The 17,379-nt window shown below is 59.3% G+C and overlaps 1 protein-coding gene across 1 annotated transcript; it reads left to right on the top strand.

The window, feature by feature from the left end:
• The first annotated feature begins 480 nt into the window (after positions 1-480).
• On the top strand, positions 481-8,546 carry PSMF1 (proteasome inhibitor subunit 1). Its single transcript, XM_064465503.1, has 7 exons — positions 481-734; positions 1,734-1,886; positions 2,481-2,563; positions 3,236-3,421; positions 4,960-5,013; positions 6,976-7,134; positions 7,265-8,546. The coding sequence occupies exons 1-7, from the start codon at positions 606-608 to the stop codon at positions 7,314-7,316; spliced, it is 816 nt and encodes a 271-aa protein (XP_064321573.1). The 5' UTR covers positions 481-605; the 3' UTR covers positions 7,317-8,546.
• Positions 8,547-17,379: the final 8,833 nt, after the last annotated feature.

The following is a 17,379-nucleotide window of genomic DNA, read 5'->3' as shown; positions in this document are numbered from 1 at the left end:
GAATACCTTTCAGCGGCAACTTTAACAGAACTGAAGTGTTACAAATACTGTGGCCCAGAGAAAGGAGCTGTGGAAGGAATTAAATAAACCCATCAACGTCCGTTTGGTGCTTCAGTCCCTTTAGTCCTGGGGAAAAGGCTCGCTACGGCAGCGCACTCAGACCCTGCCACAGACTCTAATGCTTTTCTAATGCCGAGGAAGAGCCAGGGGCAGGGAAGGAGGGTCGGGCAGACCCCAAGCCACAGGCTGCTGGATGGTGCCGGGTTTCCGGCCCCACACTGGGGGTGTCGGCGGCCGGAGATCCCCCGGCAAGGCCTGTCTCGCCCCCCTCCTCCCCCCGCCCCGCTGCTGGAAGAAACGTTACATTTCTCCGGGGAGAAACCCCCCCCTCTCGCCCCCCACCCACCGCGGCGGCTGGAGCCCCCGGCCCGGCCAGGCCAGGCCCGCGGGGGAGGCGGGCCCGGCCCTTGCGCAGGAGACGGGGGCCCTCTAGTGAGGGGCGGCCCCGGCCCCGGCGTGCCCGGTACAGCGCTCCGCTCCCCGCAGCGGCCTCGGCCCGGCGTTGGGGGCCCGGCCCGGCCGCGCCTGCTCGGTGCGGCGCGGCCATGGCGGGGCTGGAGCCGCTGTACGCCTGGGCGCGGGCCGCCGTCTCCGGCCCGCAGGACGCGTTGATCTGCGGCGTTCACTGGGAGCTGGTCCGTCATGGCTACCGCTGCCTCGGCGCCGGCGACCAGGTAAGGCCCAGGCCGGGTCACCCCGAGCTCCTCAGCCGCGGAGGCCGCGGTCAAGCCCCGGCCTTTCCTAGTGCCGCTCGCCGGCGCTGCTCGGCCGAGCCCGGCGCCCGCTGCCGGGGGGCGCCGGGGGAGCCGTGCGGCGCCGGGGGTGTCGGGACTCCGCGGGCCGGTGCAGGGTCTGAGAGGCCTCAGAGCTGCTGGGGAAGCGGAGAAGGGGCTGCGGTGCTGGGGGCTGCGGGGGTACCTGTGCTGGGAGCGGGTCCCCAGTGCTGGAGGAGTCAGCGCAGTACCAGGAAGGGGCCACTGTGGTGCTGGGGGGATATTGTGCTGGATGAGGGGGGGAAACCCCCTACCAAAAGGAGGGCGTCCAGTGCGGTGTTGGGGGGAAATGTGGTGCCAGGGGAGGCCCGGTGCTGGGGGCCCTGGTGTGATACTGGGGAGGGGGTCAGTGCAGTGCTAGACCCAGTGTGAAGGGTTTAGGGGGTTGGGAGCCTGGTGCAGTGCTGGAGGTGTTGGGAGGGCACCTGGTGTGGTGCTGGGGGCAATGGTGGGGTTGCAGGGCACTGTCTTGGCAGAGAAACCCCCCAGTGCTAGGGGAGGGGACAGTGTGGGGCAGTGTCCCCTGGCAGCACTGCTGTGGGGCTGGGACAAACAGCATGACAGCCTTCCCCTCCCCTGCCCCAGACAGCTCTGTACCCCAGGCTGGGTCTTTTTTATGTTCTCCTGCTCAGCAAAGGGTGGTTGTGTCCCTCCTGTTCCATCACAGGGACCCTGTGGCAGGCTGGCAAACAGGCAGGGCCAGCGCATAGGAAATAAAGCCCTGCTTCTGCAGTCAAAACCTGGAAGGCACTGAGAGATCCCCTCCCGGAGACCTAGATCCACTCCCAGAGACCTAGAGCCCCTCCTGGATCTCTCTATGCAGCCAAGGCAGGTCCCCCCAGCCCTGCAGCATGGTGGACTCATGGGCAGAGTCTCAGCAGCACGTCTGTTCTGTCACAGCCAGGTCCTGATGAAAGGAAGTCGGAGCTGCTGCCCGCTGGCTGGGAAGCCAACAAGGAGGTGTATACACTGCGCTACAAGTCTATGGATGATGCCTGTGAGCTGCTGCTGAAGGCCATTGTGGTGGAAGACAGTATGATCCTCAACGTCATGGTGAGCACCCAGGCTGGTCCCCGTGGGTTTGGGGTCCTTCAGGTGAAGTGGCTGCTGCCACCCAAAATATGCAAAGAACAGCAGGGCCCATTTCTTAAATTTTTGCTGTTACTTGTTCTACCTTGCAGCAATGTTTATCCCTCAGGATGGGGCAGACACAGGGAGTATTATGGGCTGCAGACCTGCCTGTGCAGCAGTAGATGTGGCCCAGTGTGAAGCTGGTCAAACACCAGCAGCATCGGGGCAGCAATGCAGCTTGCCTTGCACCCTCTGGCCCAGGAGTCGCCTCTTTTGTGTCCCCTTCCTAGCTCAGGATTTTTCTGCAGATCTTTTCCCCTGTCCTCCACAAGAACCTGCCCAGGGTGTTTTTGCTTTCACCCTTTGCAGCCCTGACTGGGAGAGCGAGCAGGGAGAGCGTCACTGTACACAGAAGTTTGTTTGCTCCTGGGGTTTGGGCACAGCACAGGGATGTGGCAGGAAGCAGGCAAGCCCTTTCCCTGTGTCCCAAGCCCCCAGCTGTGGTTGTACCTGCTCCTTCCCTCATTACCAGCTCTGCCAGGCTGCTGACTCTGTGTTTCATCTGTCTTTTGCCAGGATCGCAGTTCTCAGAAGGTGGCAGATGTGACCTTGGCAGTGGCTGACTACATCAACCCAGAGCACCTGGACGATTTCCACAAGTAATCTCAGTTCCCCAGCATTTTCTGCTAGAGAAAATGTCCCACCAGCATGGGGAGGGGGGCACATACCAGGTTAGGAGGAGCCTGGAGGACTCTCCTCCCCAGTACAAAGCCTGGGGGCAGTCCAGCCAGCCCTGAAATGCCACTAGAGCTCCCTACTCTGCTGCTGTCTGCACTGCTGGCAGGCAAGAGGAATTTAGGGGATGGTGGGACCCTGGGTCAGAGCCCAGGGGAGAGCCACCCTATGGGAAACAGGCTGGGCCAGCCCAGCACTTTTCTTTTCAGAGCACTGCCTGCCTGTCTGTGCTGGGTGGATGCTGCCCAGTGGTGCTGCAGCTTCAGCCATGGACCAGACACCTTCAACCATGGCCCAGATAACCCTGTGGCCTTGCTAAAGGCCAGAGCTACTGGTTGGGTCATGGCCCCAGCACAGTGGAGTCCCTTGGGCTGGGTGGCACCTCTGCCCTCTCAAATAGGGTCAGGGCTTTGGTGCCACTATGTGCTGTGGCACCCCTTCCCATCCCTTCTGTGCTGCCAGCTGGGGACATGTTTTGTGCCAGGGATGCTTTAGGCATGTCTGTTCCCTCATCACCCCCCTCACAGCCTGCCCAGCACTCTGCACCTGGGTGCTGTGGCCTCTCCAGCCCACCACCTCACCTCTCCTCACTGCAGGGTGTACAAGAACACTGAGGAGCTGAGGACAAGAATTGCTTCAGGCATCATCGCTCCCCTTGGGGCCCCTGCAGGAAAGGCCAAAAAGGAGCCTGAGACTGAGAAGAAGGATCCTGACTTGCTCCGGGATTATGACCCCCTCAGGGTCCCTCCCCGGCAGCCGTCAGGCACGAGGGCACCAACCTGGTGAGTAAAGAGTGGAGCTGCTGATGGTCCTGCATTAGATGAGACATGGTCCTGGCACAGCTGTCCGAACTTCACCTCTGGCCCCCATCTTCCATATGTGGGATGGGGAGGAAAGGGGATCCAAGCCCCCACCTCCAGTCTCAGCCTCGTTGGCTGCATGTTTGGGTTGGATTTAAGTTGCCCACTGAGGGATGGCCTGTTCTGGAGCTCTGTGTTGGTTTGACCATCCGTTGGCATTGCCTGGGAGTGTAGCTGGAGACCTCCAGACCTAGGAGGAAGAGGGCAGTGTGCAGGGCTGGGGTGAAGGTGAGAGGTGGAAGGAGAGAGACCCTGGTCTTTGCTGGCTGAGGGACCATCAGGGTTCTGAGGTGGGCAGAGCAGGGACAGCAGTAGGAAAGACAGTGCCATCGTGGGGCCAAGCAGCCTCTGGGAGAGACACCAGGGTGCTGAGTGTCAGATTCAGCCACGGGCTCCAGCAGAGCTGTAGCATCTGTGCTCATGACAGAGGGGAGGGGGCATGTGGCAGGTGCTGAGCTCTGCCTTTTCTTGGCACAGAGCTGGCTCTGCCTCTATGCCTTCTGCCTGCTGTGGCCAGTAGAGTTGCCATCCCAGGACGGTGCACCCAGCTGGGGCTTGGGGCTGGACCCAGGAGGTGCAGGCTTGGAGGGGAACAGAGGCGTCTTCCCCTTGCTCTCCTAACTCTCCTTTCCCTTTGAAACCCTTTGTTGGCAAATCTGAGGAGAGGGGATACATGGCACCTGCTTCACCATCCCTCCCTGGCCCCTTCATGCCCAGCCATCCCTCATACCCAGCAGCCAGGCTCCCCCCTCTCTCCCCCACAAGCTGTAATCCCCTTCGTCTGGAAGTCAGAGACACTGTGGTGGCTCTGCCATCTCTTGGGGACTGGCCATGGTTTCTGCCTTGCATGTCACCTCTTGCTTCTTTAACTCCACTGCTGTCTGCTGGTGCTCAGGGCTGCTCAGGGTGCAAGATGCTCCTCAGGGAGGCCTGGGCAGACAGGCTGGAGCTGGGCACAGCTCTGAAACCATGTTATTGGCAAGGAGATGTGACAGCTAGCTGCAGGCTCACTGCCCCACTGTCCTCAAGCCCCTGGAAGCGGGACTGTCATTGTGTCTCCGACTGGGACACACTGGAGAGCCTGGCCTAGCGCAGCAGCACTCGGGGAGCCCCTGGCATGGAAACTCCCCGCGTCCACAGACAGCTTCAGCCTGGTGAAATGGGAACAGCAGGGACCCCTTCATCACAGCAAGCTTCCGGCAAGCCTGCCATGCACACCGGTGTCCACACCCTGCAGCAGGGAGTGCTGCGTCCTGGGCATTGGGGTTGCTCCCAATGCCAGCCTGCTCACACAGGGCCCTGCGGGTCCCAGGGCCCTTTGGGTGCTGCAGTGCTTACTGTGGGAGAGCACCCAAGAGCAGAGCACCGGCAACCACACTTGGCTGCATTGCCCTGCCTGCTTACTCGCTCCACGCAGCCTGTCTCCCCTTCACTGAACACCTCACTGTGTTCTGTTTCAGGCCTTCCCCCTTGAGCCCCTTCGCTGTTGGTGGGGAAGACCTGGACCCTTTTGGGTGAGTATGGCTGGGAGAGGTTGTGCTTTGTGTGCCCAGGGAGCATCCCCTGCTCTGCCCTTGGGATGTGTGGGGGTGGCTGGGGGCCTTCTCTGGAATAGCTGGAGCCCGCCTGGCTCAGGCATCCAGCAAAGTGTCTCTGAGTGTGGACAGCGATGGGAGAGTTGCTCAGTGCAAATTGCAAGGAACCAATTGACAGTTGCTAAACCTCAATGTGGTTCTAATATTGTAATAAGATCCTGTCTCTTGCATAGATGATAGGTTGCAATCTGCGTCTGTTTAATAATCAGCTTGTATTCATTTAACATGCAGTAATTCCTTCAGTAAATCAAAGCTGAATACGTCGTTAAGTGAATGTAAGCCTCTAATTTAAAATGTTACCAGCTGCTGCGTCTACATCCCAGCAGTCTGGAAATGGGGAGGCTTAAAGACGAGTCCACAGATTCTCAAGTCCTGGTTGTGAGCCTCCCAGCTGTCTGAGGCACTCAAGAGAAAGCCTGGATAGAAAGAGGGCTGTCTGGGGGATTGATCTTTACAGATACATCTCTTGGTCTTTGGTTTGGTCAGGCAAGGAGAACCTGGCATCTTCCATTCCAGTTAAAAGCACATAGACAAAAACCAGCTCTTGGAGTCATTGCAGAGAATCCTGCAGCCCAGGGGAGTCCTCTTTGGAACCACTCTTCTGTGGGGATTGCATTTTTTCCCCTCTTGCAAGACTTGGTTCTCCGTGGGTTTGGCTAGAAGAGGGCCAGCTAAAAACATCCTTCCCGGCTGGAAGGAGAGGCCTGGAGCCGGGGTGGCTGGAAGGAAACCTGATAGCATGAGGAGAGGGGGCTCAGCTGTGGGGGAGACCCTGTTTCTCTCTCTGCCTCCAGCCCTTCATCAGAAGTTTCTCTATAAATGACAAAAAAGATTGTAAATGGAAGCAGATTTGTGTGCTGACACCTGCCAAAGCTGGGGCTAGAGACCCAAACTCCCAGGCATATGCTCATGGGGCCTGGCTGTCCCAGGGCACTTTGGGCAGCTGGCCTGGCGTAATGGAACTCATTAGTGCAGTTGTTAATTACTTGTATGATGGCAGCAGAGTCCAGAGGCTCTAGCCGAGTTTGCACAAAGCCAACCATGAGGAATGGCACTCACAGCGTGGGGCAGCTCTAAGGAGCTGCCACGGTCAGCAAATGACTTCCAGGCAGCAATTTGGAAAGGCTGGCGGGAGCCCCGGCTGGGTCTGCAAGCTCTTGCAATACTGCAGGGCAGAACATGCTGCTACCCAGGAGAGCAGAGAGCAATGACAGGACTATGAGCCAGCAGTGAGGGCCAGCAGGTCCAACACTTCCCCAGGGGATGGTCAGCAGTCCACAGGGACTCACCAGCCATTGCTGATGCCCTAAGTGGCTCCTTGTGGGAATGGGGAAGAGGGAGGCTCTGAGGAAGACAGGCGGGTGAGGGCTGTTGCTTCCCGGTGCACGTCTGTAGCTAGCCCAGGGCAAAATGGTGCTCTGGACCTGGTGGTTTGCTGGTGCCCTGGCTTGAGCATGCACTCTGCAGCTCTAAGACTCCCACCTCGGCATGGTGATGAGCTGTGATTCATATCCTGCTCCTTATGTTGTGGTGTAGTACGGGCAGGTTTACTGGGATGTGATAACCCAGGTAGGAGCAGTGTGACACATTCAGGTTCCCTCCTGTGTAGGACAGCAGGCTCCATAGGACAAGGATCTGCTGTGCCCCAGCACTCTTCCACACGCACACATACACACAGCAAGTGCTCTCGGTCTTCCGGATGTTGGCTCACCTCATCGGCTTTCCCTGACCCATGTTGCAGCCGGTTAGGGGTGCTTTCCTTCCCACATGCTGTGTGTCAGCTTAACCCCACATTCCTGTTCTTGGTGTTCCTGCAGCACAGGGATGTGCTTTGCTCCTCTCACCGGTGCCAATCTCATTTTCTTCTCTGCCTTTCCCCAGAGGTCGGAGTGGTGGAATGATCATGGATCCTTTCCGGTCTGGCTGCCCACAGCCTGGCATTGACCCATCATCAGGCATTCCAGACCGGCTTCCCCCAGGAGCAGTTCCACCAGGTGCCAGATTCGACCCCTTTGGCCCATTAGGAGCTGGTAGACCTGGGTAGGTATTTGGCTGTGCCTGGTATCCCCAGCCTGCTCTCTGGGATGCCCCTGGATCTCCTGGCTCATCCCTGTTGCTGTGGGACTGAGCACTCACTCCTGGTTTGACTCTGCTCTGAATTTCTTTCCAGACCAGATCCTGACCATCTTCCCCCTCCAGGCTATGATGACATGTTCATGTAGGAGCCACCACATGGCTTCTCATGGCTGTGGCCAGAGCAGTCTCATGGGAAGCAGGAGCGCTTTCCCCTCTTCACTCCCCTTTTGGTGGACTTCAATCTTTTCAGCAGCGTTTTTCTTCTCCCCATTCGGGGCCACGTTCCTGTGTATCAGATCAGCTATAAAGGTTCTCTTGTGTGCAAAACAGAAGAGGAGGCAGTAGGTTCATTTCTTTCCATGCTCCTCTGAGGGTGCCCGGCCGTTTGCACCTGGCTGATGTGGTCCTGCTCCGCATGAGGTGGCAGTGTGGGGTGCGGTGCTCCGAGAAGAGCCTGGGTGCTATGGGGTTTCCTCCTCTGCTTCTCCAGGGTGGCACCACTTTTGCTGCTGGGGTTACGCAAGCAGTTGGTGCTGAGGGGGGAGCTGGCTTCTTGCTGCTGTGCTGGGGAGCTGCAGTAGCCTCACTGAAGGTGACAGCCAGACAGCCAGAGTGGGTTCCCCATGCAGAGATGGTTTCTCTCTTGCTCTTCATCCAAGTGAGGGGCTGATCAGTGTAAAGCGCTAGAAAGCCCAACCTGCAGGGTGTCCCTGGGCAGACCCCCAGCAGCAGCTCAGATCATCTCCCACAGGGCTGTGCCCACTGGCTTTAAAGAGTACCACCAGCAAAGCCTTTAATGGGCATGAGAAGAGACATGTTGAATTCCTGACCCTACCTTGCCCCCTTTCTCCCCTGCAGCTGTGTGATTTTCATTCCCAGGGTGCATGCAAAGCCCTGCAGGAAGAGTGGTGAGGGCTGCCCGCCAGGCACCACACGGGGCTGGGGTGGGAGGGAGGGTGCTCGGTACCTGTACAACCTGCCAGGCCCAGCATTGGCTCTGCAGGCATGGCAGAGCTGAGCCCAGCACCGAGCTGGGGCCCTTCTGGGGATGTGTGCAGGGGGCTCACTTGGCTGTGGGATTTGCTTCGCAGAAGAGGTTTATAGAACATGTTTCCCTACCGTCAGTCCCATTGCGTGAGGCTGGTGCGGCTCTGCCTGGCTGAACTCTGCCAAACAGCTCCGGGAGAATGGGTGAGATCTGTGTGGCTCAGCCTCCCAAGCAATATCTGGAAACCTCCTCCCTTCCTCACAGCTCCCCCAGGTCAGTTAATTTGGGGGCTGCAGATTGTCCTGCCAGGGGTTCATACTATGTTTTTCTTCTCATGTTTTGATTTCTTGGAAGGATGTTCATGAGATTGTAATAAAAACCTAACGACGATGTTGTGTTGGTGCTTGCTGGTGGTGGCCCCCCCCGTTCCCCTTCCCCAGCCACAGCATCTTTTTCCCCACCATGAGAAGGGAAGCCCCAGAGCTCTGCCCAGGCTGCATCTGCCCTCCCCGAGGCAGAGGATTCACACTGGGAACCCGCTTTGTACCTTCCCCTGAGCAGTAGTGCTTTCTGAGGCGATGTGACTGTATTAAGAAAACTAAGTGGAGAACAGCCCAGACTTGGCTCTGGCTGCGCTCCTTGTGGTAATTGGCTCTCTGGGGTATTGAATGCCGTTGGTACGCTGCATGCAGCCATGCTGGCATAAATAAAAAGGGGGAACTGATCCCCCCATCTATGTCTTTTCCCCAAAGGCCTTTGCTTTTTAAAATCCCTTTCCTTACAAATGCAGCTAATAAAGCTGAGTTACAGCATGTGCAACCCTGGGCTGTGCACAATGGGAGTGGGGAGGTCCGGCTGTAGAAATTCAGCACTGGGGGCAGCTGGATTATCCCTTGCATCTCCCCAGGGCTTGTGCATGGACACCCGTGTTTGCAAGAGCTGGTTTCAAGCCAAGACCCAGCAGGGATCTCCACTGTGCGTCTCCAGGGCTTTTGGTGGACAGTCCCACCTACAGATCCAGGGATAGGCAGCAAGTGATGCCCATGACCAGAGCAGACAGCGGCTGTGCTTGCAGCATGGTGGGGATGGAGAGCAAGACCCATGGCTTGGTGAGACCCCTGCTCCTGCTTGTCGCCTCTGTACCCTCCAGCTCCTGGGGCAGCCGGAGCCCATCCACAGCTTTGCTGCGGGAGAAAGGAGCCCCTGACCTTGCTGCACGGGGTTGAGATACATGGGGTGTTTGGGGAGAGGAAATAGGTTTGGCCTTATCAGAGAGGGCCCCTCTCTGCAGGAGGCAGCTGCTTTCTGTGCCTGAATTAATCATGTTCTGCAACCTTTCAGGAGGGAGAGACGCAGCCGGCTTTGATGGGGCTAATTAAAGTGAGCCAGCGCCAGGAGAGGCTGTGGCGGGTCCTGATAAACAATCTTTTGTCTGCAGCACTCAACCCCAGCGGGTTCACGGTGCTGTGCAGCTGGGGGAGCAGGTGGGAAGGGAGAGGGGTTTCAAAGAGCGCAAGTACCAGGCATTGAGCCGTGCCTGCTGCAGGCCCGTGCCTGAGCCTCAGCGCTGTGTGGTCCACTCTCTGGGGAGGATGGGTGAAAGAAGGCAAGGATCCTTCTCTCTGGATCAGAGGACAGTGGGGACAGGAGGCCATCCCTACAGCTGGTTCAGCTCACACCAAAGGGCAGCTGTGGAGCTGCCCAGAGGATGGCAGAGATGGCTCCCGGGACCAGCAATCCCACATGTTCCTTGCTCCGTCCACAGGACTGATGGTCTGGTGCAAGCCCCTTTCCCCCAGCAGGCTTGTACCACGCCGAGCACATTGGCTGCAGAGGCCCGGTCTCCCACCAGCAGCAGGGACGGTCCAGGCCCCCAGCAGCATGTCCCCATCCCCGGCACGGCTGCTGCTGACGTAAGTGATGGAAAGCATTAACATGCAAGGGAGCACATCAAGCCACACACCTCGAGTTAATTTTATGGGGAGGCCGTGAAGAGCGGCTGGGGCTGGCATGAGCGGCCTTGGCACAGGCACAGCCCTCCCTCCTCCCACAGCACCGGTGAGGTGCTTCCATGTCACGTTTGAAGAAAGACGCTGGATTATTGGTAATGGCTTGAGGTCCCCAGAGAGTCCTTCAGGCCATCTGCTAGCCCGCCCAGCCTAGCAGCACCTGCCCCAAGTGCTCCCAAAGGCAGAGCCCCGGGTGCTGCTAATTACTCCGCAAACGATGCTCCGTCCCTGGGATCCCATGTGTCCCATGCATGGTGTGAGGGAGGAACTGGAGCGTACTGCATGCATAGGAAAACAAAGCAGCCCCCGTTACATGGGACTGGGAGCGGCGTGCTGGGCTGTTCCCTCTTTGCTCACCCCTGGCACAAGGGAAGACACCCTCAAAGCCCCAGAGACCGGAGACCTCTGTGCTGAGCAGGGTGATGAGGATGTGCTGCCTGCCACGTCCCTTTCCTTGCACCATACTCCACAGCCTGGTATGGCAGCACTGCTGGGGGCATCCAACCTCGCACCCTGCCCAGCACCTCTCACTGGGGCTGTGCTGCCCATCCCTGTGGTATTGGGGCGACCTACCCAGAGCGTGGCTGTGCAAAGCACGAGGCAGCTGCTGTTGTCCCCAGCTTTACAGGAAGGCAGTGGGGCCAGGGCTGGTGTCTGCCACCCACCATGGTGCCCTCGGTGCCTGCTTCAGCAGGGCCCTTCCCCTCACTGCTGGGCATGGTGCCACCCGCTCCTCCCCAGTGCCCATCCCACACCTTCTACCTGCTCAGGCAAAACCAGCTTCTCCCATGGAAACTGGAGAGGCTCCAGAAATGGCACATAAGGGTGAAATGCTCTCCCAGAGGGCTGGTTTTGCTGCACCTCCAGGGGATGGTGGGGTGGGGTATCTCAAAGCTGCCTCTGACCCACCCACCAGCACCTAATTCCTGTGGGTGGGCGAGGCCCCCAAATCCCTCTGTGCTGAGGGGCTGGTGACCCTCATCCCACCCAGGCTGCACAGCTTTAGCCTGCCTTTCCCAGCCAGATTTTTCTTACCACACTGGAATATTTTTGACTGGTTCCTAAATACACCCGTGCCTGTTAACCATCGCAGGTCAACACCTCAAGCTAGCTGTGCTGCTCCTCCCCAGCACCCACCAGGAGCAATGAAGGGCGTCCAGGACTATGTGGGGAGGAAGCACAGGGCAGCCAGCTGTGCTGCAGAGCAGAATGGCTCTGGGGCCACCAGCAGCTCTATGCCCCCCTGCTGCAGCCACCCTCTGCCTCAGCCCTGGGGGTTCTCTATATGAAATCACTTCCCAGTCATGAAGCTCTTGATGGGAGAGCTTCTTTAATGGCTCTTCTTCCTCAACACACTTTGTTCTCCTTATGTATATTTATCTCAGTTGAGAGGCTTTCTCCCCAGTCCTGCAGCTCCTTGAGGGACAGCCCAGCAATGCACTGACAAAGCAATGATGGCCCCTTCCTTTAGAGTCTCTTGAGCAGCCTCATGCTCTAATCCACCGGAATATTTCTCACACCCACACAAAGTAGGTGCGCAGCAGATGTAACCTCCAAACAGGCTCAGCCTTTCCACCTAGAAAGACCCCTTTCATCTTATTTAAGATGACAAAAATTGATGAGGATGATTTCTTCCTCTAATGGGTTTATTTTCTAATCCAGGCTTGCAGGGCCAGCGCTGAGAGTTGCAGGAGGGACTTCTGCCTTCCCCAGGGGAGTCTCCCAGCAGACCCTGCATGAAAGCCTTCCTCCCCTTCCTCCCATGGCATGCCACCCCCACCCTTGGGATCAGCCCCCCGAATGACAACTGTGACGGCGTTTGCTCACCCTGCTCTGCTCAGGCCCTTCATTTGACCCAGCAGGCTCTGCTCGCGGCTGTTCACCCCAGGGATGTGGGGAGAGGTGATGCCTGTTCAGGGGACAGTGGAACACAGCCACTCATTTTGCCCCAAGGATGGTTTAATCGCAGAGAAAGGTGCCAGGGTGCTGGGGCTGCAGGCATGAGGCTATTCGAGGTTGTTTCCTGGGACCTTACAATAAATCCAGAGTGGTGATGGGGAGAGGGATGCATGGCCCTTCACAGCAACAGAAGGAATCATCTGTGAAGCATTAGAAATGAAAACAGCAGGCAGAGGATGCCATTCCCAGCATCCAAGGGGGACACTGGAAGCCCTGAAATAAAACCTGACCCAGGCAATTGCACCATGTGTAAAAAGACTTTCCTCTTGTGTCAGGCTGTCTGGAGAGATTTGTCTCTGCCTGGAAACATTTGAAGAGTAATTCATGAGATGGATTAAAACCTGGTGCCAGTTCATGACAAACACCACCTTTTGTGGGTCTGCATTTTCCTACGGGATACTTATTTCCCTTTCTCAGCATCCTGCTCATACCGATTTTTCTTACCACAGAACATTGTGCTTTAATGATGCTTCATGTTTAATTCCCGAGATGCAATTTTACCTTCACGCTGCAGACAATGGCTCTTGTGATCAGCACAAAGGCTTGCGCGCGGGCACCCCAGCGGGCAGAGCTGCCTGTCTACCATGGGAACAGAGGAACCACATCGTTCTGAGACATTAGGAATTGTCCTCTCTCCTCCGGACAGAGCACCATGATTTTTGAGGAGGCTGTTTAGGGGTTGCTGGTGGGAGCGGGATGCTTGGCACGGTGTGGGCATGTGTCCCAGCCTTCATCCCACCCTCCAGCGTGGGGCTGGTGGGGTACAAAGGCTAGGGAGGGACAGGGGGCTGGACCCCACTGCACAGACGGTGGTCACACTTGCTGTCTCTTCTTCTGCCCAGAGTGGTGCAAGCGCCAAGTCTACACCACAGAGTTTTACAAGAAACTATTGCTAAAAAAGGTCACTGATGGCAGAAAATGAGAAGCTCCATCTCGAAGAGGAGCAGCCGGCCCCAGGCCCTGGCTGCTGGGAAGGAGCTGGCTGCAGCTGCAGCTGGCAGGGAGCTCGGCCTCGTGTGTGCCTGAGCGCCCCAGGCTGTGACTGGCCATGGCACGGAAATCCGACAGGTGTCTTGAAGGTGCCATTGCCCCAATGCTGGCAGGCAGGACCCCATCCAGGAAGGTGCCTGGGGAGGCGAGCAGGATGTCCGAAGGCCACGCCACCCCGGCGCTGGTGGTGGGGAACAGCCCAGGCAGGGGTCATGCAGTCCAGTGGGGCATCCCAAAGCCACATTGCTCTGGTGCTGCCGGATGGGAGCCCAATCCAAGAAGGGTCCGGGGAGGCGAGGAAGGTGGCCGAAGGCTGCCGGGCGGGGATGAGCAAAGTCTCACTGGATGGCATTGGTGTTGGGGCACGGCAAGGGGAGCCCCGCTTCTGCCGGCGGCATGGGGTCCCCGGCGCAGCACGGGGTCCCCCGGGGCACAGGGGACTAAGAGCCTGGTCCCTCGAGGGGCTGGGGCGGGGGGCTGAGCTGGCTCTCCAACAGCGCCCGCGTCCCTTCGGCTGACACCCTCCGCATCCGCAGGCGCACCGAGCCGTAGGTGCCACCGGTACGGCGGGCGGCCCGGGCGCGGCGGCGAGCGGCGGCGGCGGCTAGCAGCAGGGCGGCGAGCAGCAGCCCACCCAGGGCCAGCAGCGCCAGCCCGGCTACGGTGCAGCGGTCGAGGCGGGCGCGGAGTCGCGCCGCCCGCGCTTCCAGCCGCTCCATCTGCCTCGCCGGTACCGCCGGGTCGGGACGGGCCGCCCGCGGCACGGCTCCCGCCAGCACCACCAGCGCCGCGCCGCTCAGCGCACAGCCCAGCGCCAGCGCCAGCCCCGGGCCCGCACCGGGACCCACCGGGCCGCCCCCGCCCGCCGCCGCCGCCTCGCCTGGGCTCCGCAGCTCCGCCGCCCGCGGGGATGCCATGGAGCCGCCGCCGGCCTGCGAGGCCAGAGGTGAGCGGAGGAAGAGGACAGGGATGCTCCCCCTTCCTGGAGCCGGGTCCCCGGACCGAGCTGCCAAACCCACTCCCCAGGTCCCCGAACCGGGTTGGTCCTCCGCCCGGGATTCCGCTTACCCGAACCGGGCTGCCTCCCGGGTCCCCGCACGGGGCTATCCTCCCTCCCCGGAGCCGGGTCGCCGCACCGGGCTGCTCCCCTTCCCTGGACCCGTCACCTGCCTCCCCAAACCGGGTTCCCCCGCCCCGGGTCTCCCCCTCCCTGAACCAGGCTGCCACTGCGCGACCCACCTCCCCGAACCGGGCTGAGTCCCCCTGGGGACCCGTGTCCCTGTGAGCCCGCTGGACTGCCCCTCCCGGACCCCCTTTCCCCGCCGGGCTCTCCCCTCCGGTCCCCCGGTCCCCGCACCCAGCCGCTCCCCACCCGCTTCCCCCGTTCCCCGCACCGGGCTCCGCTCCCGCTTCTCCGGTTCCACCTCGGTCTGCTGGCCCCGCCGGTGCCCGCCCCGAGCTGCCCCCCGCCCCAGTGCCCCGCGCCTGGCTGCCTACCCCCGCCGCGTCCCCGGCTCCCCGGGCCGGTGCCGGTGCAGCCGCGGCGGCGGGCGGGGCGGGCGGTGGGTGCCCCGAGCTGCCGGCCCCGCCGGTGCACAGAGCCGCCGCACGCACACGCACACGCACACACACACACACACACACACACACGTACAGCGGGCTGCCCCGGGGGGCACACACATGCACACACGCCTGGCTGCACACCGACGTCTTCTGTGCACGCCCCACCTGCAACAGGGACCCCCTCCGTGCACCCCCTGACAGCACTGGGACCCTCTGTGGGCACCTCGGGGCGGGGGGACTGTGTGAGGAGGGGCACGGGTGGAGAGGACAGAGCAGCGTGATGGGTTTTGCATGGGAGAGAGCATGGGTCATGCCCAGGGGGTGCTGGTGGGGCACCCCACAAACAGCCACCCCTGTTGGGGAGCCAGGACAGAGCTGGGCTGGGGGCAGCGGGACCACACGCCGAGTCACCGCAGCCCCCAGCCCTGACCTCAGCAGGGAGAACTCCAGCCTGGCCAGCTGTCCACTGAGACCCCTGCAACGGCTAAGCCTGCCTCCAGACCCCTGGGAAAATGTTCAGGGCTTGACCTGGGTTTGGGCCAAGCATGAGATGCTCCAGTCTGGCAGAGAAGAGCCCGTGGCGGTGCTCGCTGCCCAGAGCCATTCCCTGAGCTGGGCTGTCCCCTGCAATCCCACCATGGTCCCACCGCAGTCCTGCAGCACTGAGCCTTCCCTTCACCCCCACCTCTCACCACGCCATTTATTCCATTTTTCACAGAGCACTTGTGTTAGTGCCCGCACTCCGCTCCTCACTGACCTGAAACTGGATCCAGGCCTGAGCCCCAGCAGTGACCTGCTGGCAGCAGCACGCTTGTAGCTCGTTTGTTAATAAGACGTGTGCTATTTCCGTGTTTGGAGCGGTGCCTGGCGATGGGGTTGTGGATGTAAATCCTGAGTGATAGCGGGTGGGCTGCTGAAAGCTGCCAGGAAGATTTGTCCATCACGTTGTCATTCCCTTCAGCACATTCACATGCCTCCAGCATCTTCACAAGCTCACCCGTGATCGCGCTAGATGATGCGCCAATCCTGGTGCTGGGTGATCTCGCAGCGCCGAGGCCGCAGGGATGCATGGCCGGTGCCCTGAGCCCCCTGCCCCCTTGCACCCTTGTGCCCCCACGCAGCAAGTTCTTCTGCAGCCACACTCTGCTTCACACAACCCACGGTCCTGGGTCATTTTCCTGCATGGTGAGAGTAGATGGGAGACTCCTACCACCCGTTACATGACACAGGCAGGGACTTTCTCGGAAGTCTCTGTTAAATACAGCTAAAACACATCAAAAAGGTTCAGAGAGTTTCGGGGGGATGCATGCACAAATAGAGGTGCATTTGTATTTCTTGAGGGAGCCAGGCTGAGGGCTGGACAGGCTCAGCCTGTACCCACCCAGGTGCTGATGCTGGCCAGGTCCCAGCAGGGCCAGCTTGGCTTGTGTCACTGCTGCTGCTCAGCAGGTTGATTATGGGTGACAGCATCATCCTTCCTTGGACATCTCCCCCATTAAACTCAGTTTGTGTTAAAAATGAACCTCTACAAAATTTTTTAACCATTTTCTCACTTTTTTTTTCTCCAAGGTGCCCTGGGAGGGTTTTTTGTCTATTTTAATTATTTGTTTAGCTCAGCAAAAGGGGTTTGCAGGTTACCCGCATTCACCGCTGCGATGCCCTCACATCACACCTGATGCCGAGCAGCACCCTCAAGGGTCGTGTGGCACTGCCCAAAAGGGGACCAAACCACAGTACCTCCAGCACCTGAGCTGCAGCAGAGCTGAGGGCTGCAGGGTGGGCTGGGGTCTTTCATCACCTTTTGCTGTGTCAGGGAGAGGGATACACATGATTTGTTTGTTTGTTTGTTTGTTTGCAGTGGAGGTTGTGTGTGTTGCAACCTACCTGCTTGCTCCTCCGTCTCCTCTTATTGCCCTGTGTTGAAACGCAGAGGCTTCCCAGCACAGCATCCCTGGGGACGCATCCAGAAGTGGGCCAAGAAAGAAGCAGAACTAAAAATAAATGTAAGTGCATCCTGACATGTTAACCACATTTAGAGAAGCTTTAGTACCAACACACTCTGCGGGCAGGCAGAAGATGCTTGGAGACAAGTAGGTCATGGGATACAAATTGTCCCGAATCAGCAGGAAAAGATGGATCTGGAGCAGGCAGGCACATCCCTGCAAACAGACGGGCAGGCAGAAGCAGGGCTGGGAGGAGAGTGCGCCAGTACCAGGGGCTGCTGCCTCTAGATCGCCAAATTCCCTGGGAAAAACAGAAACACTGCCAGTCTGCTCCTGAGCAGAGTCATGGCCAAGCCCTCCATTTTGGGGCACCCAAAACCTGCGGCTGATGATGCCCACAGGAGTCCCCAGGGTGCCAAGGCTGGGACCCCTGCAAGGCTGGGGGTTTGGGGAGCAGAGGCAGAGCCACTCGTGCTGTGGGTCCTGCCTGACTTCATACATGGACGGGGTAAGCCTGCAAGAGCAGAGGCAGCTGGTGCAGCAGTTGGGTCTGTGCCATGCTCTGCCACAGTGTCAGGGTGCCATGCCACCTGGCAGGCTGCTCCTGCACCCCAAACCCACAGACATGCTCAAGAGGACATCTGGAACAGACGAGACAGAGGGATGCATCCTGCATGCATCACTGCTCTTGCTGGGCTGCCCCTGGGTCCCACTGACTTTGCTAGATGGGAGCTGGGAGATGGCCTCAGGCCTTTGT

Source organism: Phalacrocorax carbo, chromosome 14 (genome assembly GCF_963921805.1).
Source record: "Phalacrocorax carbo chromosome 14, bPhaCar2.1, whole genome shotgun sequence".
NCBI classification, from domain to species: Eukaryota; Metazoa; Chordata; class Aves; order Suliformes; family Phalacrocoracidae; genus Phalacrocorax; species Phalacrocorax carbo.
The sequence above is the reverse complement of the archived record's forward strand: the minus strand, read 5'-3'. Positions and strand labels throughout refer to the sequence as shown.